Source organism: Eleutherodactylus coqui, chromosome 1 (assembly GCF_035609145.1).
Source record: "Eleutherodactylus coqui strain aEleCoq1 chromosome 1, aEleCoq1.hap1, whole genome shotgun sequence".
In the NCBI taxonomy this organism is placed as follows: Eukaryota; Metazoa; Chordata; class Amphibia; order Anura; family Eleutherodactylidae; genus Eleutherodactylus; species Eleutherodactylus coqui.
Window position 1 is genome coordinate 145,183,449 of NC_089837.1, and position 22,471 is coordinate 145,205,919.

At 42.9% G+C, this 22,471-nt stretch overlaps 1 protein-coding gene across 4 annotated transcripts in view; it reads left to right on the forward strand.

Annotated features, from left to right (window-relative positions):
* The window catches only part of MFN1 (mitofusin 1), a 38,116-nt gene extending 23,089 nt beyond the window's left edge, over window positions 1-15,027 (forward strand). For all 4 annotated transcript variants that reach the window (XM_066601430.1, XM_066601452.1, XM_066601441.1 and 1 more), the window contains exons 10-18: window positions 4,070-4,191; window positions 5,850-5,976; window positions 7,996-8,100; window positions 8,538-8,640; window positions 9,741-9,967; window positions 10,064-10,216; window positions 11,942-12,138; window positions 12,300-12,434; window positions 13,830-15,027. In XM_066601430.1, coding sequence (XP_066457527.1) covers window positions 4,070-4,191; window positions 5,850-5,976; window positions 7,996-8,100; window positions 8,538-8,640; window positions 9,741-9,967; window positions 10,064-10,216; window positions 11,942-12,138; window positions 12,300-12,434; window positions 13,830-13,899 — 1,239 coding nt within the window. In that variant the 3' untranslated portion in view covers window positions 13,900-15,027. The remainder of the gene's footprint in view (window positions 1-4,069; window positions 4,192-5,849; window positions 5,977-7,995; window positions 8,101-8,537; window positions 8,641-9,740; window positions 9,968-10,063; window positions 10,217-11,941; window positions 12,139-12,299; window positions 12,435-13,829) is intronic.
* The last annotated feature ends 7,444 nt before the right edge of the window (window positions 15,028-22,471 follow it).

The following is a 22,471-nucleotide window of genomic DNA, read 5'->3' on the forward strand; positions in this document are numbered from 1 at the left end:
TTAGAAATTGATAGTGTCGCTTCTTGATAGGCATTTAATATCTGATTTTTAAAGCAGGCTCTTGGCAGGCCTACCAATCAGCTGTTTGAAGGGGCCACGGCATTCTGGTGACCACGGTGGCTTCTTTAATATTTGCATCAGTCCGTGAAACTATTCTTGCTCAAACAGCCATACTTTTGATAGTATCTGTTCTAAGTGCTGTAGTGTGTTGTGTTTTTTGTTTTTTCAAAGTCGCAGGATGCTCTGTGTATATGGCATCTCTGCTGACAATTTTCTAATAGGATTTTCCACAGGGAAGAGCATAAGACTAACATTGTGGCCAAAGAATGCCACAAGAAATTGCAAGAAAGTTATGGAATTTTTTAGATGCTTAAAACAAAAACCCTTAGACCACCTTCACAGTGTAAATGCTGCAGAAATCCCTTAGCATTTACAGTACAAAACTCATGTAGTTCACCAGTCCAGTAATATATACAGTGGGGGGAAAAAAAGTATTTAGTCAGATACCAATTGTACAAGTTCTCCCACTTAAAAAGATGAGAGGCCTGTAATTGACATCATAGGTAGACCTCAACTATGAGAGACAACATGAGAAAACACCTCCAGAAAATCACGTCTGGTTTTTAACAAATTTATTTGCAAATTATAGTGGAAAATAAGTATTTGGTCAATAACAAAAGTTCATCTCAATACTTTGTTATATATCCTTTATTGGCAATGACAAAGGTCAAACGTTTTCTGTAGTCCTCACAAGGTTGGCACACACTGTTGCTGGTATGTTGGCCCATTCCTCCATGCAGATCTCCTCAAGAGCAGTGATGTTTTGGGGCTGTCACTGGGCAACACGGACTTTCAACTCCCTCCAAAAATTTTCTATAGGGTTGATATCTGGAGACTGGCTAGGCCACTCCAGGACCTTAAAATGCTTCTTACGAAGCCACTCCTTTGTTGCCCTGGCGGTGTGCTTGGGATCATTATCATGCTGAAAGACCCAGCCACGTTTCATCTTCAGTGCCCTTGCTGATGGAAGGAGGTTTGCACTCAAAATCTCACGATACATGGCCCCATTCATTCTTTCATGTATACGGATCAGTCGTCCTGGTCCCTTTGCAGAGAAACAGCCCCAAAGCATGATGTTGCCACCCCCATGCTTCACATTAGGTATGGTGTTCCTCGGATGCAACTCAGCATTCTTTCTCCTCCAAACACGATGAGTTGTGTTTCTGCCACACAGTTCTACTTTGGTTTAATCTGACCATATGACATTCTCCCAATACTCTTCTGGGTCATCCAAATGCTCTCTAGCAAACTTCAGTCGGCCCCGGACATGTACTGGCTTAGGCAGGGGGACATGTTTGGCACTGCAGGATCTGAGTCCCTGGCGGCGTAGTGTGTTACTGATGGTAGCCTTTGTTACGTTGGTCCCAGCTCTCTGCAGATCATTCACTAGGTTCTCCCGTGTGGTTCTGGGATTTTTGCTTACCGTTCTTGTGATCATTTTGACCCCACGGGGTGAGATCTTCGTGGAGCCCCAGATCGAGGGAGATTATCAGTGGTCTTGTATCTCTTCCATTTTTTAATTATTGCTCCCACAGTTGATTCCTTCACACCAAGCTGCTTGCCTATTGCAGATTCAGTCTACCCAGCCTGGTGCAGGACAACAATTTTGTTTCTGGTGTCCTTCGACAGCTCTTTGGTCTTTACCATAGTGGAGTTTGGAGTGTGACTGCTTGAGGTTGTGGACAGGTGTCTTTTATACTGATAACAAGTTCAAACAGGTGCCATTAATACAGGTAATGAGTGGAGGACAGAGGAGCCTCTTAAAGAAGAAGTTACAGGTCTGTGAGACCCAAAAATCCTGCTTGTTTGTAGGCGACCAAATACTTATTTTTCACTATAACTTGCATATAAATTCGTTAAAAATCATACAATGTGATTTTCTGGATGTGTTTTCTCATGTTGTCTCTCATAGTTGAGGTCTACCTATGATGTCAATTACAGGCCTCTCTCATCTTTTTAAGTGGGAGAACTTTTACAATTGGTATCTGACTAAATACTTTTTTTTCCCCACCGTGTATAATTATATATAGCAGATTCTAAATCTGCAGCGTGTCTGTTTATGCTATGGATTTCTTCCTTTTGAAGTTCAAGGGTTAAAACCCTTAGCAGAAAATATGAGGTAAAAGCAGCGCCATTTAAGTGTGGATTTGCCCACTGTAGATTTCCAGCATATTTTCTGCAGCAGAAATTCCACGTTCCACACGTTTTTCTGTTAGTTTTTCATGCAAGTTTTTTTTTTGCTCCAAAGCCAGAAATGAATCCAGCAGGTAGAAGGTTTTTTATGTAAAGTCCCCTGATGCAAGCAACAAGTTATGACTGACTCTTGGGGTGACGTCACATTGTGACGTATTCTTGGCAGACTGTTTTTGTGGGATGGTTTGCCATTGCCTTCCCCAGAGGAGGTGTACAAGTCCATTTATATTTCTAATCTACTTTGAATTCACTTCTGGCTTTTGCTCAAAAAACTGCAATAAAAAATCTTCGATGAAAACCTTTGTGTGAAGCTCTACTTTAAAAGTGACTCCAAAGACAGGTGTAGTTTACATGTGGAAATGGGGCCTCCTGTGGACTTAACCAATTTTTTTTATAGTTTTGGGTTGTGGTTTTGTTTTTTTTTAAACCCTTTTTATTGAAAGGATGCTTACTAAGGTCACGTAAAGAACACCGTAACTAAAAGGGGAAATATAGTTCGTATTTGGAAGCGAAATGGGGTGGTATGAATCGCATTCTACAGGGTTTTTACCAGGCTTCAGGATAAACTAGTGGAATTTTAAAGAATCTGATGGTGCACCACAAATATAGGTGTGCTCAGACATTGTTCGCCACTAGTGTGCCAATCGGTCCGTGTAATTTAGAAAAGCTTTCAGAGGCAGACCATCCGGTCCTTAGGCCCTACCCTTAGACATACTAGTTGGAGCATCTTGTATTTTGTGTCTAGTAAATGATGTGTCCATCAGTCTAACAAAATCCCCTGAAAGAGCAGGGAAATCAATAATCGAGATATTGATTTAAATCTGTGCGCATACAGTCAATTCTGCCATTAAAGGTGGTTCGGTTACTGGATAGCACCCCTTAAATATAGCTGACTGAAGTACAGTAATAAACAGAGCTGTACTTATTCCTCTGCTGGAATCCAGTGCTGCTACATTGATGTGGTCCTGGTGTTTGTGACAACTGCTGTCCCCAAAAGTTGGGTGACTACTGCAGCCAGCTTCACTGCTCACTCTTGTGGCATCAGTGCTCACATTCTGAGCACAGTGATGCCAGGAATTCGGGAGTGTGATGCTGCAGCGATCACCTGACCTAAGGACCGCTGTTGGAATAAACAGTGTCGGAGGGACGTTGTGCGGTAACTGGACAAACCCTTTAAAGAGTACCTAATTGTGAACAGTGTAGATAAAAGTGTTAACTTTGGGTGATGTTGTTCATCATCTTCTACCCTGTCCTGCTCTTTTAATTTGTGACCTGAGAATAAGACCGTGGCCGATGGGGGCACTTACTGGTTTGCCTCTCCACCACTAGATGACATTTCTACGGAGTAGGGAGTCAGTGAGTGGAGTTCACTTTGAACCCTTCTTTGTGTCGTTGCTTTATGTAAGTCCTCAGGGTCCAGGGTAGGTGGTCAGACGATTGTTGTATAAAATGGGTATTTTTTTTTTTGGTGTAGTCGTTGCATTTCATTACCTTATGGCCACCTCTACAATAGTGGTTCAGTTGATCGCATAATCTCCATTCCATCCTTCGTATGACTGCCGGTCATTTCTCTTTTGTTTGCACGTTACTTTGTACTAATACACATTACTGTGCTGAGTAGGAGGAGGACGTCCGCCCGCTGTTGCATCATCATTCATGTTCCTGCTTCATTCTGCCATGTCGTCTTTGGTTTTGATATTTATTTGAGCAGCAGCGAGTCCTTTCCTCGGGCACTGGTTGGTGCCATCTGCCTTTTGTTATTCCTGCCGTGCTTTGGATGGGATCACAGTAATGTGTTGTGACTTGGGCCCCACAGGAATGTATCTCGCAGTCAGCAGTGAAAACAAAGTTTGAGCAGCACACTATCAGAGCTAAACAAATTACAGATACTGTGAAAGCTATAATGGATGCCATTAACGTGGAGGCTGCTGATAAAAGGTAGGCAGATCTGGTTTTCCATTCTCTATATATAGTTCAAGGGATGTCATGTATCAAACAAGGACCAGTCTTAAAGGGGCTGTTTCTCACAATGATTGACCCATTTTGGGGAGTGGATACTGCTTCTGAAGCAATAGGCTGTCCGTGCCTGGATTAGGCTCATGTAATGCTGAAAAGGCTTGTCCAACTTCTAGCTGGTTTGCTGCAGGAAGCACCCTGCGCATACATTGTGCAGAGACTTCAGTAGGACTCAAACTGCAGTACCAACCCAGGCCACTACATAATGTATGGAGCTGTCTGCTTCCTGCAGCGCAAGAGCTAGAAGTCGGACAATGCATTTGTACAATACATTGGTGTAGCTAATCCTCCTTCAGCAAGAACTGCTTCCCCTCTGTCTTCATTTGTCCTATTGCTGTAAAACCCTTTAAAATTATAATCCTTTTTTCCTAATGCCGTAAATGGTGCAAAATGACTATTAATTGGATCCATATAAAATTTAAATTGTGCGTTCCAAAAATAATTAACATTATAGCAGTGATGAAATAATTTAGGCTCAATGCACACAGTCTGATTTGCATTGCGGAATCTAGAGCGGACGTCCGCCTTTGAATTCCACAGAAAATACCTTTTACTATGGAAAAGCGGGTTTTCATGCCCATGAGCGGAAATTAATTGCTTCCCACCTCACCCCCGCTCATGGGGAAAAATCTCAGCATGCTCTATTTTGAGCCGGATTCCATGCGGACGGCTTCCATTAAAGTCAATGGAAGCCATTCGTCCCACGGCACTTTTGCAATCCTCATTGCAGAAAGCCCGCAGGATCCGCCTAATTGCCTAGCGACGGTGCGGTCACATCTTTACTGCACATGTCCACCGCTGCGCTGGCCGGCACATCCACAGCACAGATGAGAAGCATCCGGACAGGTACGCCGGGCTCACCCACAGGGCAGCGGGTCGGATTCTGCTGCAGGATCCCACATGCGGAAACCGACCCGGTCGTGTGCATTCGGCCTTACTGAAAACCAGTATTTGATACTGTACTTCACAATAGCCTTGTAATGAAGCTCCAGAAGCCTGGGCTGGTGAACTGTATAGCCATATCAGCAAAGCATTCGTTAAGAGATGGGGTCATATATGATACAATTTCAATTTCAAAACTGGCTAAAGTTAACAGTGGGGTACCTTCAGGATCTGTGCTGGGCCCAAATAATTTGGTGAATGGGATTGAATACTAGTCTACTGGCCCCCTCCTCCCTTACCCACCTCTGCTATGGAGTTAAGGCCATTTTACATGGACGGAGAATCTCCCAATTCTCGTTTGCTCGAGCTGATGAAGTTATTGGCTCCTCGTCCGCGCTCGTGATGCCTGTTTAAACTGCAGGATTCTCGGTGAGCATCGTGTGGTTCTCGTACGCTAGTCGTTTAGTGTTTCACACTCCTATGTGATATCCTGAACAATCAGTGCTTAAACTGAACCATAAGTGCCAGCCCCCCCCCCCCCGCTGGTGGTTATGCCGGCTGAAACTGAACGACAAGTGGGAAGCTCACGATCTTCGCTCATCATCCAGTCGTTGCATGCACTTAAACTGAATGATTATCGTTCCATCTAAACGGGGTATTGGTGTATGTTGACACTTGTGGTGTGCCGGTATTTTCAGGGTGAATGCAATAGAAAACCGTGAATACCAGGTGGATCGGCTAGAGTTTATACAGAATCAGATGAAGATCCTATCTCAAGAAGTCCAGAAAAGAATTGTACATATCACTGAGGTGGTGAACAAACAGGTGAGGCTTGTCTGCCGTGGGTGGGATTTCTTAATCTACAACCTAAAACCCTGCTTTTTTAGAACTGTGTGCTATGGAAGACATAGTTGCAACTCTGGTTACAGTGGTCCACTCTCTAAAGTGCAGCCATTGGTCAAAAACATGAGAATTTATAACGTAGCTTGGAATTGCATGTGATGTTAGGATGCATTACACCCCGTGAGAATAAAGCTGCTGGAGTTTCCTTTCACCTACATTAGTCATGTACACCTTCTGCACTTGTGTCCAAGGAGAGCAAAGGATTGGAAGTGGAAATTCAGCTTGTCCAATCTGTTTACCCTGACTGCAGATGTAGCTGGCAGTATACACATGAAATTGGTGGCAGCCATGCAATTTTTGTTTTTTGCGCAATGGTCACTAAGGGACCTTAGACTAGCCTACTGTGGCCTAGCCCAAGGCCAGCACAGGAATCTTGCATTTAGAAGAGCTGGAGCTTGTCTGTCGGCTGACAGGTGGACTCCTGCTTTAATGTGACGGGTGACACGAAACCTCCAATCCCAGCCATTTAACCGCTCACATGCATTATTATAAAAAAAAATTTCACCCTGCGTGGCCGGACAACTCCTTTAAGTTACAGTACACCTTGTACCAAATAGTGCTGCCATTACATTTCATTTTTACTGCACAGTGAAAACCATATCCAAAAAACTGTAGTGCAGGTTTATATTTGTTTTTTTGCCTTCATTTCACCCCACTTAAATAATTTGTAAAGGTTCCCAATACATTAAATGGAGCCTTTAAAATACAACTTGTCCCACAAAAAACAAGCCTTCATGTGGGATGAAAAATGAAACTAAAACAAGGGATTGTAATCCTTGTTAAAGTAAAAATCAATTTTACATATAAAAAAAATAGCCAAATCATTCAAAAAACACAAATAAACTTTATTTTTTGGACTAGGTAAATGCATTTTTTTAGCAAGAATCTTCTCTTGCTAAGAGTGTGTGCATCCTATAATCTAATGGCAGGAGGATCTGGCAGTGCCAGATCCCCCTGAACGCTTTCTTAACAATAAACTGGAGTGCTAATAAAGCACTCTAAGTCCTTTACAGAATTTTGAGGCTGCAGGCTTCTCTACCTCCCCTACACTGATCTGTGTAATGAGTGCAGGGCAAGAGGAAGTGCTGATCTTCCACTGAGAAGGTTCTTGAGCCCCGTGAGGCACAGCAGGCAGCAGTAAAGCTAATCAAAGGTCCCTGATAAAGACCTTTTCATGATGAGGTGACCAGTTTCATGCCTGGGAGTAGAGAGAAACTCTGGCTATAGAAGGTAAAACTTTTGTACACAGACTGGTAACCTAGTTTGCATTAGTATTTATAGTCCTGATGAAAATGAATGTAGCAGAGCTGTTTGTGAGCTGCGTATGCACGGCAGAGCTGTATCCACCTTATCCCATATAAACGTAACGCACCCTAATTCAGGTTCAGCCCAGTGCAGGTAAGACCCTGTTTACATCTAGTTTTTGGACTCTATTTTACTTACATGGTGTGTAAGCTCACGATTTATACGTTAAATGGGGGCTGTGACAGATGCCAACATTCACAATATATTTTTAATGGATGTCCATAAGCTACCATATTTTTTTTTTTTTGTAAAAAAAAAGTTTAAACTATTTACTGGGCACCTTTTTTAACAGCATAGTGACTGGCAAGACGAGGATAAAAAAAAGATGCTCTTCTGTCTGGCAGTACAAAGCTATGGATACCTTTTTGCATGTAATTCGTGAGCTTTCCCAGTGTATGAGCTATATGTAGGTCAAAAACACAATGTGAGCCCAGCCGGAGATGGCGGTGCTGTTGGGGATGGCTGAATTGGCTTGTAAAACGACAGCGGAAGATTGCTGCCCAAAAGGTGAAGTAGGGTGAAGGGACGCTGACGCACTAATACACCACTCGCTTCCGGCGCTCCGTTATTATATAATGTCTGGCGATGCAATGGAGTCCTAGTCGGGTGGATTGATGTATACTTTTATATTGCCAGGTGTCGGATGCTATGACGGATGAGATCTGCCATCTATCCCTTCTTGTGGACCGGTTTGATGGAGACTTCCACCCATCACAACAGTTTCTGAAGCATTATAAAAATGTAAGCTATCCTACTGGCACTTGCTGCAATGATTACATGGCTGCATGCGCGATGTGGTGCTGCGCAGTAGGTATGGCCACTAAAACACCTTTTTTGCCACATGATTGCTAAGAGTCAAAAACCACATAACTTGGTTGTATGTTTATCAGCAGTTAATCACAAAGACGGACCGGATGTATAGCTGCCGGGTAACTCTCCCAGTTCTCCATTATACTCCTGTGTGAGTGATGAGATCTGTCAGGAGGATGCAGGCCGCCATCTACATTCTGCTGATGAGTTTGCAGGGCAGCGATGGGAATTTGAATGCATTTTATTATCTTAAGATATAAAAAAGGTTCATCAGGATGACAAAACTGGGATTGTGTGGAATGCGAAGTCACATCTTATTTTCTGCGTATTACTATTTTTATTTTTTTTCTCCCCCCTTGTGAGTATAGGAACTGAATGGACACATAGAGAAAGGAATGGGAAGAAAGTTGGCGGACCGATGTTCTGCTGCCGTGAACTCTTCTATATACAAAGCACAAGAGGACATTATAGGTAACCTCTTTACCTGCTGATTAGCGACCTTGTCTGTACTCAGATTGTAGGAAAGTAGCATATTGTCTTACACAAAGATTTTACCAAAGGCATAGCTTAAATGTCCAGCTGTTACCTCCATGTCGTTTTAAGATCCCAAATTCTGTGCTGATTAATTATATTTATCTTTTATAGAGGGCAGAGCTTTGGTTTTCTGAGCTAAATGATAAATGCCTAGCTACCTGCAGCCACCAGTAGAGGGAGCATGTGAGCTTGCTGTATACATTTATACACTGAGCTTAAAGGGGTATCTGTTAATATGAACCAACTGATCAGTAGGGGCCTAACTGCTGAGACCCCCACCGACTACTAGGGTGCGGTGTAGGACCCCCTTTCTTGCAAAGAGTAAACACCCTTTATTTATTTTTTTTCTTAACCCCTTAACATTTCAGGGCATACATTTTATGTCCTGGGGGCTCATGGTTTGTATGGAGGAGGATTGGGGGTCAAACCTTTTCCATATAATATGGGTGCCGGCTGTTTCTTACAGCTGGCACTCACGTGCAACAGTTCCGATCAGCACCCGCACTGATCGCGGCTGTTAACCCTTCAATTATGACAGTGGAATTAAATTGCCTCAATCGGAGTTCGATGGTCCCAAACAGCCCCCTACTTTGAGATCAGTGGGTGTAATTAAGTTGCCATGGCAGCCTATTTTAGGCAGGAATAAAAATTAAACGACTGTTTTCTAGTGAATGGAGGCAGGCAGCCAGAAGTCATCCTCAGCCACCTCCATTCACTGAACTATTATCACTTCTGTTGGGACGACTGTCAAGCACTTAAATGCCCGAGAATCGTCCCATATAAAAGGACCCTTAATGTACGCTCATTATTCGCCATCCTGAAGGTTTGTGATGTGTGCTGGGTAAGTTGACAGGATGCGCATATTGTGAGTCTCCTTTGAAGACCTTGATGTGTGGACCCTGACGGTGGTTCATAAGCCATGTGACATCCTGGATTATATTTCGGCGCACTGTGATATTGAGACTTTTCTTAGCTGGAGACTTCTGTCCGAACAGAAGGCAAATGTCTTTAAATCTTCTTCTCTTTTGCATTTTCAGAAAACCTAAAACCTTTGCTGCCCCCTGCTGTCCAAAGTGAATATAGCACATGCGTGTCGTGCAAGAAATTTGATCTCAGCTATAACTTAAACTGTGAGAAGTTGTGCTGCGACTTCCAGGAAGATATTGAGTTTCGCTTTTCTCTTGGTTGGACATCGATTGTTAATCGGTACTTGGGGGCCAATAATACTCGAATGTTGCTAGGATTTACAGAACCAGTTTTTCAGGTATGTTCAGTTAACTCTTCTACATGAAATGTTTTTTAATGAAATGGCCTTGCACACTTATAATAGGAAATGCTGCTTTGTGGTTTACTTATAAAGATACCGCGACCTGTAACTACCCCCACCGCGTCCTGTAACCCTGCCCAGACACCTGATGCTGTAGCACAAGAGGAGCTGATGGTTACAGTCATGTCTGGATTGGCTTCACTGACATCAAGAGGTTCTATGGGAGTCCTAATCGTTGGAGGAGTGGTAAGTGAATAATGCATGTTTGTTTCTGAAATAAAGCAGTCCTGTTCTTCCCCTCTTACAACCCTTTAAAGAAGCACCCTGGAACTTGTTTTTTGCTCCCCTCCTGTGATTGGGTAAGCAGTCATGCAGTTAAGAATAACTTGCTGAGCACTTTATTCCCAAACTTTCTGCCTTTGTTTGGTTCTTCCATTAGAGAACGTGACCCGCTCTCAGACTGAATCCTACAGTGTGAAACTGAAGTCAGTCTCTTTGCTCCTATAAAATGCTCAATTACAGTCTCATAGGAGAATTTCTCAATGTGCTTCTATATATTCATCTACCCTGTTTCCACAAAAATGAGACCTACCCTGAAAATAAGCCCTACCCTGTTTTTTTTTTTCCCTAGGATTTTTGGGGACGCTTAAAATATAAACCATATCCCGGAAATAAGCCCTAGCTGCATTACATAATATAATAATAAAAATAATTAAAAAAGAGGAATGCGTTACTTAGCAGGTCCCTCCCGTTGCTCTCCGGAGCTCCGGCGTGCTTCTTGCAGTCTTTGGCCACCCACAGAAGATTGCTTCCTAGTTATGGGATTTATAAATCCCACCTCCAGGAAACGATGGCTGTGATTGGTTCTCAAGCTCTGCTCAGCCAATCAATGCAGCGTACGATGAACCAACCACAGCCATCGCATTGTTTCATCGAGCGCTGCATTGATTGTTTGTTTTTTTTAAGCTCTCCTCAGCCAATCGAAGCAGGGTTTGATGAAACAATGCGATGGCTGTGATTGGTTCATTGTACGCTGCATTGATTGGTTCTTGAGCGCTGCTCAGCTAATCACAGCCATCGTTTCCTGGAGTGGGGATTTATGAATCCTGTAGCCAGGAAGTGATCTTCTGTGGGCAGCCGAGGACTGCAAGAAGCGTATTAGAGCTCCAGAAAGCAGCGGGATGGACCTGGACAGAGCCTGCTAGGTAAGTATAATAAGACCTAGCACCTCTTTTGGGGCAAAATGAATATAAGACAGGGTCTTATTTTGTGGGAAACATAGTATGTAGCTAGGTGAAGACTGAGCTAACAAAAGACAGGTTTCTCAGCAAACTACATAGCTGAAGGAGCTCCAGCTGTGCCTGCACTGTTCTATTAAATTTTTATATACAATTCTCCCCCCACCCCCCACCCCCACCCCACCTAGTGTCCTCTCCTGACTCCTGTGCATTGGGTTGTGACATACTGTGACATAATATATGTCACAACCCAATGTACTGAGACCCTGACCCCAAAAAGTGCTTTTGGTTTGGCAGGGAATGGGCACCTGTGAAGAGGAAAAGCCGACTTCACTTCACAGTGCTGGGGGATGGCAGCAGGAGCAATAAATATAAAAAAATTCAGCAGGGGGCAGTGTATAAATGTAATATAAGGCAGCTATTCTGTTCTATGAAAACTGCTGTGCCTGCACTAGAGGGGTCTGTGCGGGAACAGCTGGAGCTATGCAGTTAGCTAGCTCAAGACTGATTTCTCAGCACTGTCTTCACCTAGCTGCATGGCTGTATAGGGGTTTTTTTACAAAAAAAAAAATCTGCAGAATAGCTTTAGAAAACATATTGCAAAAGTGCCTATAATCCCCTATTCTGTACACTTTTCAAAAAAGTGCAGCTATTCTTTAATCTGCTTCTTATATTATACTGCAGAAGCCACATGCTGTGTAATATTCTACAATCTTTTTTTCGTCCTCTGCAGATCTGGAGAGCTGTGGGCTGGAAGCTGATTGCCTGCTCAGTGTTGGCATATGGAAGCGTGTACATGTATGAGAGACTGACCTGGACGACAAGGGCGAAGGAAAGGGCTTTCAAACAACAGTTTGTGAACTATGCTGCCCAGAAGCTGCAGATGATTGTTAGCATTACCAGTGCCAACTGCAGTCACCAAGTGCAGAAGTAAGTGCAACAATGCTGGTTAATGTACTAGAACTAATTCTCTGAGGTGCGTCCAGATAGCAAGTCATGAATGTCTTATCGGTGGGTCTCGCCCGATGACCTGTCACATTACTGGAGGCTGCGGCATATTCTCATATTTTTTACTTGATCGTTATTTTTAGGGAGCTTGACAACATCTTTACCAAACTCTGTCAGCAAGTTGATATTACTCAAAGGGATCTACTGGAATCCATCAACAGACAGTTGGAAGAAATAAGACAGCTTGAGAAAGTTCAGAACCGGTCCAAGACTTTAAGGTATTTGTCCTCCGTGCTTTTGGTTTATACCATGAGCGACGGCATTTTATCTAATTAATTATAGAATATTCACATTATGTATGAAATAAATGGTGAGTGGGCTTTCACATGTTAGGGATGTCTCCTATGTCTACCAACCCACAGGCTGTATAATAGTAGCGGATAGATGGTAGGGAACATGACTAGAATCGGAGTACACTGGGTTTTTAGTGGTTTGCAACCATGGGGACAGATTGTTCTGTGTAGGAGCTGTAGGTACAAAATAGTAGAATATCTTTTTAATCAAGTTCTGATTCTTTTACTGCAAATGCCCTGAAGAGAACAATAATGGTTCTAAAGGTGGACCGAGACTTCCAGTAAATTCCTGGGTCTGCTCTGCCTAAGGAGCCATGTATTCGCCTGTATTAAATTTGCCTTTTAAAATGGCAACTTCAGATTCTTGTTACCCCATGGACTCCAGGTAAATAAAGCGAGAAGTGATAGTTTAGAAGGCTGAAGTTGGGGTTATATTGACTATATACATCATTGTGTGCTCCAGTGGTCCCGGTTACAAAACATGCCATTGCATTTAGCTGCTGTGACATAATGCAATGGGTGCAACATGCAGTGGGTGAGACGACTCAAAGGGAGGAGGATAGATGCAAAGGAGCAAAAAGGCGAAGTAATCCCGTGACTAGGAGGCAGCCTGGAAAGTATTTTGAAGGCCTTTTGGTGGTAATGGACAGATGTGTGTCAGATGACATAGAAGTGCTGACGATCAGTTGGACGCTCACGTGAGTGGGCATAATAAAATGGCACAACTTTCCCAAGAAAAACAAGTAATGGTGATCACAAGTTCTCTTTATTTAACACAATCAGCAGAAAAACAATTTTTGGCGGCCAAAAACCCTTTCTTCAGTTAACTGGATGGGTACTGAAAAGGCAAATAATACACAATGAAAGGAAAGATGCTGGAAGATGTAATGAGGAGGAAATGAAAACAAGAATGGGCAAGAAAATAAAATTGGCGAAAGACAATACTGTAACCATGTGCCCGGCGCATAAAATATAACATGAATTAAAATATGAAAAAATATAAAGTACAATTAAAAGGTTCAATATAATAAAAAAGAAAAATAATGAAGTAAAAATAAAAAATAGTAGCTAGCATCGTCTTTCTATTTATGTACATCTTGCTTTTCCAGTACGCATCCTAGCTTAACTTCGGAAGGGGGTTTCAGCCCCAAAACACCTTTTTCTAATGTTAAATAAAGAAAAGTTGAGATCACTCCTCTTTGTTCGAGACAGTTATGCCATTTTGCCAGTTCTTGCTATTCCTTAAAGATATTTCAAAAAGGCTGCCCTTTCTGGCATGGTTAATGTTTCTCATGATTGTGGTGGTCGTTGTCTTTGTAGAAACAAAGCTGTACATCTTGAAAACGAACTGGATCACTTTACAAAGCTGTTCCTCAACCAGAGCAAGTGAAGCGAGGGATGGAGATCATACTTCAGACCTATTCATACACCTAAGGAGATGATGACTCCTAGACACTGGCTGGTCTGCAGAACCTGTACTGTATCCTACCACTCATTGGACAGGACGGCGATGTAGAGAAACGAGCATGAATGTGTTAAACTGAGCTGGAGACCACAGTACACGCTCCTTGTATCTCACATTTGCCTCCAGGGCACTTGGGTTATAGTCACTTCTTTGCTACCAGATTATTTTTCTCCATTGTTTTGTAAAGAAAGCTTCTGATTTGCATAAATCCCACTTGTGATTTAAGAGAATATCAAGTTTTCATTAAAATATTTATTTTAATATATACTGTATAATGAGAGATGAGCAAAACTTTATATGCATTGCACCAAATAAGTGGTAACGCCCTGAAGATTGAAGGAACCCCCTCGCCCCCCCCCCTTTTTTTCTTCTAGCCAGGATCACTCAGGTATAAGTGTGCGGTTGCTAAACCCAAGATTGTTTCAGGTCACTGCAATGGTGGTTCCAACTTCTTGGGATACCATAAAGACATTAGCAGTGTTAAAGGAGAACTCTTTATGTTCAATTGATAAGCACTACAAAAGCTCTGATGTTTGTATTGGAAACGTTGCAAGCGCTTCCTATTGGGGGATTTTTCTGGATCAGGAAGAGTATCGTTTCTCCTTAGGGAGAGCACCTAGAAGGTGTGAGGAGACTTATAAGGCCACCCATGCTCCTCTGGGAAATATGCAAATTGGAAGATGGAATAATGCCTCTGCAGCGCCACCTATTGGGATTTATCTGTACAAAGGACTCTCCTATATGTACTCTAGACATGTTTTCAGTAATAATTGATATGATCAGAGATGGCAGCGTGTAGGAATCTTTCTACTATAATCTGCAAACTGTAAATCCATGACGTCATTACATCCTCATATGTAAAGGTTAATGTCCTTTCAGTAGCATGATGGGAGAAAACGCTTATTATAAGAAGTACTATTCAGGTTTATCACAAGTTTACAGTTTTCCTACTCTTGCTGACATGTAATAAAGTGGCGCTGTATTTTCTACAAAATGGCGTATACTACTGTATATAGCGGTTTGTGACAATAAATTGAGGTTTTGCATTTCTCACTGCAGTTGTCATTGTATCTTTATTCAGTATTTACACCTGGGTGCAATCAATATTTAGTGTATATTTTGGGAGAGTTGTTTCTATAAAGGCTTGTTATCCCCTGTCCATACACCTTGGACATCCAGTTCTTTGATCATTATCGCCCATTTTTTTCATCACTGCGGTCCACTCAACTTCAGTCCCTTTTTCTTTAAAGCCCTTGAAAAAAGCAGTCCAAGCGAACACTGAAGATGCATGTTTTATCCAGGTTCCAGATGCTCCCCAGGTTAGATCAATGGTTCTCAACCTTTTTTAGCCCAGCGCCACCTCTAGGTATTGGGATGGTGGCCAGCGCCCCCAAGCCTTACTAGTTTAAACCCAGTCAAAGTTTACCTTGTTTACAAAGTTAAAGTACAATTTTTGGGGAAGCAAGCAATAGTCATTTGATAGAAATGTACAACGTATAAAGAAAATGCAAGATACACCTTAATCCTTAATGGTCAGAAGACCAATTAAAATGCAAGAACAATAAAACTTGACTAATAATAATGTTTTCCACAATCAATCTGTGTCATTAGTGGCTGCCTTGGGCCTGATGAGCTGACGACAACTTCGCGATATCTAGTTCTATTTTCGTCAACCCTGGTCTCAAGTCGCCCCTTACACACATCTGAAGCTTTTCTCACTTTTGGCAGGAGCTGCTGAAACGCTCTTATGCCCCTCTCCACTAAGTACGTAGATGGGAAAAGCTAACACGAGTAACTTCTTTCTATAAGATAGGAATTCTTCACTTTCAATCAAAAAACATTCAAAGCCACATTGTTGGAAAAGTGCTTGCGCTTCACTATCATGTTTGAAGTTAATCAACTGCTCTTGTAATCTGGGATGAAATTCTTCTGCGTCTGATGAAAATGGATTGAGTTCCCACAGTGGTATTTCAAGGGTACATAGATCATGAAACCTAGTTTACATGCCTCTACCTCCTCGTGTGCAATTTCTTGAAGACTTGGAAACTGACAGAACTCGTGTCGACTCAGGTTATTGGTATGAAGGTCCAGTTTGGCAATGAAGGAAGAGATTATACCTTTTAGCCTTAATGAAATTCATTTTGTTCCCTTGTAGCTTGTAGCTTTTTTCTTGACCTCGTTGAGTTTGTCAAATATGTCTGTGAGATAGGCAACGTCCAAACGTCGTAGTTCGATTGCATTACAAAGGCTTGGGTCAATCAGCCGAAGAAACTCGACTACTGTGTCAAAAGGTTTGTAGAAGCGTCGTAAGCACTTTCCTCTTGACAGCCACCTCACCTCGGTGTGGAGGAGTAGATGTTCGAATTCTTCATCATGGTCTCGGCAGACCTTGCGTAAAAGACGTTCGTTCAAAGAGCGCGCTTTTATCTTAACAGCATTAATTACATGGTGCAGAGAATTATGTAATGTCTCACATAAATGTTTAGCAACAAGGTGCTTCCGATGGATCACACAGTGGACTGTCGTCATGCCAGGATAGCAGATTTTAAATGGGCTATAAATCCACAATATACATCACAGAAGGGGAAATCAAGAATTAAAAACCATCACAGAAAAATGGCCGTTACTTACTGACTGAGGAGTGCATATAGATGCATCCTCTCACCATGGAGGAGGAAATAACACCTGTGCAGGACACCGATGAGACAACCACTGTATGGTGAGAGGATGCATCCATATGCACTCCTCACTCAGTAAGTAACGGCCATTTTCTGTGATTGTTTTTAATTCTTGATTTCCCTTCTGTGATGCATTTATATTAGTGTAAGGACCCACTACAACGCAAGGAACCGTGAAGTGGTTAGTGGGCTCATGTATCTTGGCCAACATCCAACCAATGCCTTGCATTTATTATCTATCATTCACATGCAGTGTGGCATTAAGACTCCAGGAGGAGCCCAGGGTGGCAGTACCAATGTGGTTCACTGATGGATATGCAGGGCAACCCGCCAAATTATCATGGCATCATTAATAGGTTGCTGGTCTGCATGGTGAACTACATATATCAGAATGGTCTGGCACCCTGTATCCACTATGTGTGGGAGTTTACACCAAGCATCCACCCCCCTCATTATCAGGAGGCAGTGTGAGTGGTTGTCTTATCGGTGTCCCGCACAGGTGTTATTCGCTCCCCCATTTGGTAGTCAGCTACCTGCATGGTGAGAGGAGGATGCATCTATATGCACTCCTCAGTCAGTAAGTAATGGCCATTTTTCTGTGATAAATCCACAATATCGACCAATCTTGGAAAAATTCTTCCACTCTTTTGTATATAGAGGAGCCTTTCGTGTTGGTTAAATTTCTGCTAAAAGGTTCCTCCATTACCTCTTCAGTCTGATTAATGAAATGAATGTAAGCTAGCAGCACTGCTTCATTGTCTCTAACCGTTGACTCCTCAATTTGCATTACAAATTCTGTGTTCTTTAAAATGTGGAAGAAACGCTTTTGGACATTAGCAGCCATCTCGTCAATTCTTCTTGAAATTGTGTCATTAGTCAAAGGAATCGATTTCACAATGGCACACGCATAAGGCCCCAGCATAGTACTGACAATCTCTTTAACTACGGGTAACACAAGTGTTTCCCCTATAGTATGTGATTTGCCACATTGTGCTATTAAAGGGGTTGTCTCACGCCGAAACGGGGTTTTTTTTTTTTCTTCTCCATAGGCCCCCGTTCGGCGCAGGACAACCCCAAGGGATGTGTTAAAAAAAAATACATATTACTTACTCGAATCCCCGCTCTGCGACGTCTTCCTTCTTCCTTCACCAAGATGGCCGCCGGGATCTTCACCCACGATGCACCGCGGGTCCTTTGCCATGGTGCACCGTGGGCTCTGTGCGGTCCATTGCCGATTCCAGCCTCCTGATTGGCTGGAATCGGCACACGTGACGGGGCGGAGCCAAGCGATGACGCGTAGAAGGGGGCGGAGCCAGAACACCGCTCGTGCCTGGACCTAGGAGAAGGGGAGAAGACCGCACAGCGCAATCGCGTCTAAAAAAGCAAGAAGACCTCAGAATTAGACGGATCCATGGAGACGGGGACGCTAGCAACGGAGCAGGTAAGTGAATAACTTCTGTATGGCTCATATTTAATGCACGATGTATATTACAAAGTGCATTAATATAGCCATACAGAAGTGTATAACCCCACTTGCTGCCGCGAGACAACCCCTTTAATAAGGAGACTGTATAGAAGCAAGGAGGCCTTTGTCAGCATTGACAGCAGATTTTCCAAATAGCTTGCCTACAGTGCTGCGGTAAACTTTGACTTTAGAATGAAATAGGCTTACCCACTTTGATCACCCTTGCAAAAATGCATTCAGATGCTCGGTCCCAAAGGCTTCATAGCTTCACTTAAAAATGCCTTTTCACAAACAAGGCTCAAGGGAAGCTGTCCGTTTTGTAGGAGAAGGGATGAATCAATCACACTGCATAACCTAAAGAACAACCCAACCCGCTGTATTTCATAAAGCCGCTGATTGGCTGGAACTTTCAATTGTATGGGTCGCTGGGAGTTATAGTTTATATCTGTGTTCTGAAAAGACACTTGGTGTCCACTAAGACTACAACTCCCAGAGACCCACACAAATGAAAGTTTAAAGCAGTTCCAGCCAATCAGCGGCATTATGGAACACAGCAGGTTAGGTTGTGCTGTAGGTTATCAAGTGTTATGAAGTGTGATTGATCTGTAGCGGAGTCATGGAGTTATAAAAGTCATACATTATATTCGATTTATTTAATAAAAGAAGTTGGATATTTTATCCTACTATTTTGTGACCTTCAATGGAGAGAAGCACCAAGACACTGATTTATTTATTTATTTTTTAGCCCCTGCACATTTCACTCAAGCACCATTGGTGGGTCCATCTGGCAGCACCTCCATTTTTTATTTTAGACATATATTTTCTCTTGCAACCCTCTGAGGTTTCTGCGTCCTGGATATTTGTCTTGGTCTTAGGCCCAGTTTACAAGCCCCAACTAAGCAGCCCCCCCAATTAATGATATGCATAGGAGTGGTTCATCAGTATTTTGCACCTGTGCTACCTCCCCATATAGCATGATGAAGGTAAGTCAAGTTTGTACTTGAATCCTTGTGACTTTGTATCAGTAGTAGAGATGAGCGAGCATACTTGTTAAGGGCAGATACTCGAGCGAGTATTGTCCTTTTTGTATAAAGCAAAAGATGAGATTAGTGGCGCTCCAATGTGGGGTGGAGAGATAAAGACGTATTATAATTAGAAATGGAATAAGTGAGAGGCACTTACCCCAGACGTAACCGTACCATGGATGTGGGTAACGGTTTCGTCCGAAATGTCCAAGAGAGCAGATGGTATAAAAACCAGGTATCCAAAGAACTGGTCAGGCAGACATCCCAAGGAGGGAGAGCATCATGGGGTGACTCTAGGCATAATATATACCAGAGAAAACAAGATACACAAATAATATAGGAAAAAACCCCAGGTGCTCCAGTAAGTTGGTAGATAAACGGAAGGGAGACAAAATGTAACTTACTTCGTAGGGGTGTCAATGCCTGTGACACCCCTAGAATCCAGGTTGGCGTATAAGATTATGGATGGAAAAGGTGCTCATGAAGTTCCAAAGTACAGATTTTTATTTCATAGACATGCAACGCGTTTCGGCTACTACAGGTAGCCTTTATCAAGCATATATGAAATTACAACAGTAAAACATATTTATATATAAAAGAAATTATCTTTAGATGTGTGGTTGGCTTGTCAGAAGGACCTGTGTGTGTGGAACGGCCCCTTTCAGGTCATGTGTTACATGTCACATGTTCCGTTTGGGGAGGGGAAAGAGGGGGAGGGCTTTGGGGGAATAGGTGATTTGAATAGATACACTGCATGGAATGTATTGGCAGAGATGGGAGAGAAGGTATAGGTAAACTGTGTTAGATAGGTATTCCATAGAGGGCTATAGAGAAATCCTGTGTGATTATACAAAGACGTAGTGACTAAACTGAAGGTCACATGACCGGTCACATGAGGTGTCAAAGTGGAAAAGGAAGGATGGAGATAGCTTGATAACGTGGAGTGTCATGATGCGGCATAGTCACGTGATGCGTCATGACGCCGCATGATCACGTGGACGTAGTGAGGAGTAAGGGGACGCTGAAGTTTAGCGGCATGACATAGGGGCGTCGTAGCGTGATGACGTTATGTGGGAGGTATTGAGGATCACGTAAAACAAACAGACGCTGGGGTTGTAACGTCAACGCAGAGGCGTAATGACGTTCTCATCTGTGGGAGGTGTTCTGGTATGGAAGGGATGCTGGAATGTAACGTTATAACGTTGATTGACGTTACGTGATTAAAGTTTTTTACTAGCATCACATGGCTGGTCACATGACCCTCATTGTATGTAAATAACGTGTGCAACTTATTACTAGAAAGTGACTGGATAATATAGATAATAATAGCGGATATAAATATAAACATACATATAACTTATAATAATATGTCTGAAGGGGGTATTAGGATTTGAGTCACTGGAAGGTGACTGGATTATGCAGAAGATAGTAATGAATGTGAACAAATGTACATATTACATATGATGGCTGTTGGGTTCATAAAGGAACGGACATGTGAACTGGATATTAAAAAACATAATAAAGTTATTATTTCCAATGAAGTGCATGGAAATGAATAAATCCATATGGGATAGACTTCTCGAAGAGTAGATATGTATACATATAGATTAAGGTATGTGAAACTATGTATATAAATATATAGATAAATATAAGCATGGTAATTTCTGAGTCCGCTAAAAAGTGAACATACACAAGGAGAACAATAAGGGTGAGAGAAATAAGGTACTTATGGTATGGATGGTAATATAAGAATTAGAGATGAGCGAACGTGTTCGTCCGAGCTTGATATTCGTGCGAATATTAGGGTGTTCGGGATGTTCGTTATTCGTAACGAACACCATGCGGTGTTCTGGTTACTTTCACTTCCTTCCCTGAGACGTTTGCGCGCTTTTCTGGCCAATTGAAAGACAGGGAAGGCATTACAACTTCCCCCTGCGTCGTTCAAGCCCTATACCACCCCCCTGCAGTGAGTGGCTGGGGAGATCAGGTGTCCGCCTAATATAAAAGTCGGCCCCTCCCGCGGCTCGCCTCAGATGCCTGGTGAGTTAGATGAGGGACAGTGCTGTTTGTACCGGAGCTGCTGTAGGGAAAGAATTGGTAGTTAGTGTAGGCTTCAAGACCCCCAAAGGTCCTTATTAGGGCCACTGATAGCTGTGTGTTGGCTGCTGTTAGCAGTGGCAATTTTTTTTTTTTCTCAAAATCGTCTCTACAGAGCGTTGCACCCGGCATTAGGGACAGAAGTGTTGCATAGGCAGGGAGAGTGTTAGGAGTGAGTGTAGCCTTCAAGAACCTCAACGGTCCTTTCTAGGGCCATATTTAACCGTGTGCAGTACTGTGCTGGCTGCTGTTAGCTGTGCTGCATATGTTTTTTCTTCTCAAAATCGCCTCTGCAGAGCATTGCACCCTCCATTGATACTGCAGGGAAAGAATTGTGTAGGCAGGGCCACAACACAGTTATTATTCATTGAATATACGCAGTGCTGCCTTTTGGTTGAAAAAAACTAAAATAATTGTATTTGTCCTGCCTCTGTCCGTCCTAAGGGCGGTGGACACGTGTCGGCTGCGTGTGCAACGTTTAAAAATCAGACGCACCCAGCTACGTTTTACTCCTGGCTTCGCCATTTGCTTTCCTTAATTGGGAAAAAAAATACCTGCTCTGCCAGAGTTAATTACTCTGCTACCCTCACGTTCTGTGACACATTAGCAGGGACACAGCACAGTTATTAAACTTCTCATGTTCATTGAATATACGCAGTGCTGCCTTTTGGTGGAAAAAAACTGAAAAAAAAACTATTTGTCCTGCCTCTGTCCGTCCTAAGGGCTGTGGACACGTGTCGGCTGCGTGTGCAACGTTTAAAAATCAGACGCACCCAGCTACGTTTTACTCCTGGCTTCGCCATTTGCTTTCCTTAATTGGGAAAAAAAATACCTGCTCTGCCAGAGTTAATAACTCTGCTACCCTCACGTTCTGTGACACATTAGCAGGGACACAGCACAGTTATTAAACTTAGATTATTCATTCACTAGAGGCAGTGGGGCCTTTCGTTTTCAAAAAAGGGAAAAAATTATATTTGGCTGCAGTCTTGCGCCAATGTATTTCCTGCCTGTGAAATCAAATCACTGGTAATACAGCATGCTGAGGGGTAGGGGTAGGCCTAGAGGACGTGGACGCGGCCGAGGACGCGGAGGGCCAAGTCAGGGTGTGGGCACAGGCCGAGCTCCTGATCCCGGTGTGTCGCAGCCGACTGCTGCGCGATTAGGAGAGAGGCACGTTTCTGGCGTCCCCACATTCATCGCCCAATTAATGGGTCCACGCGGGAGACGGTTAT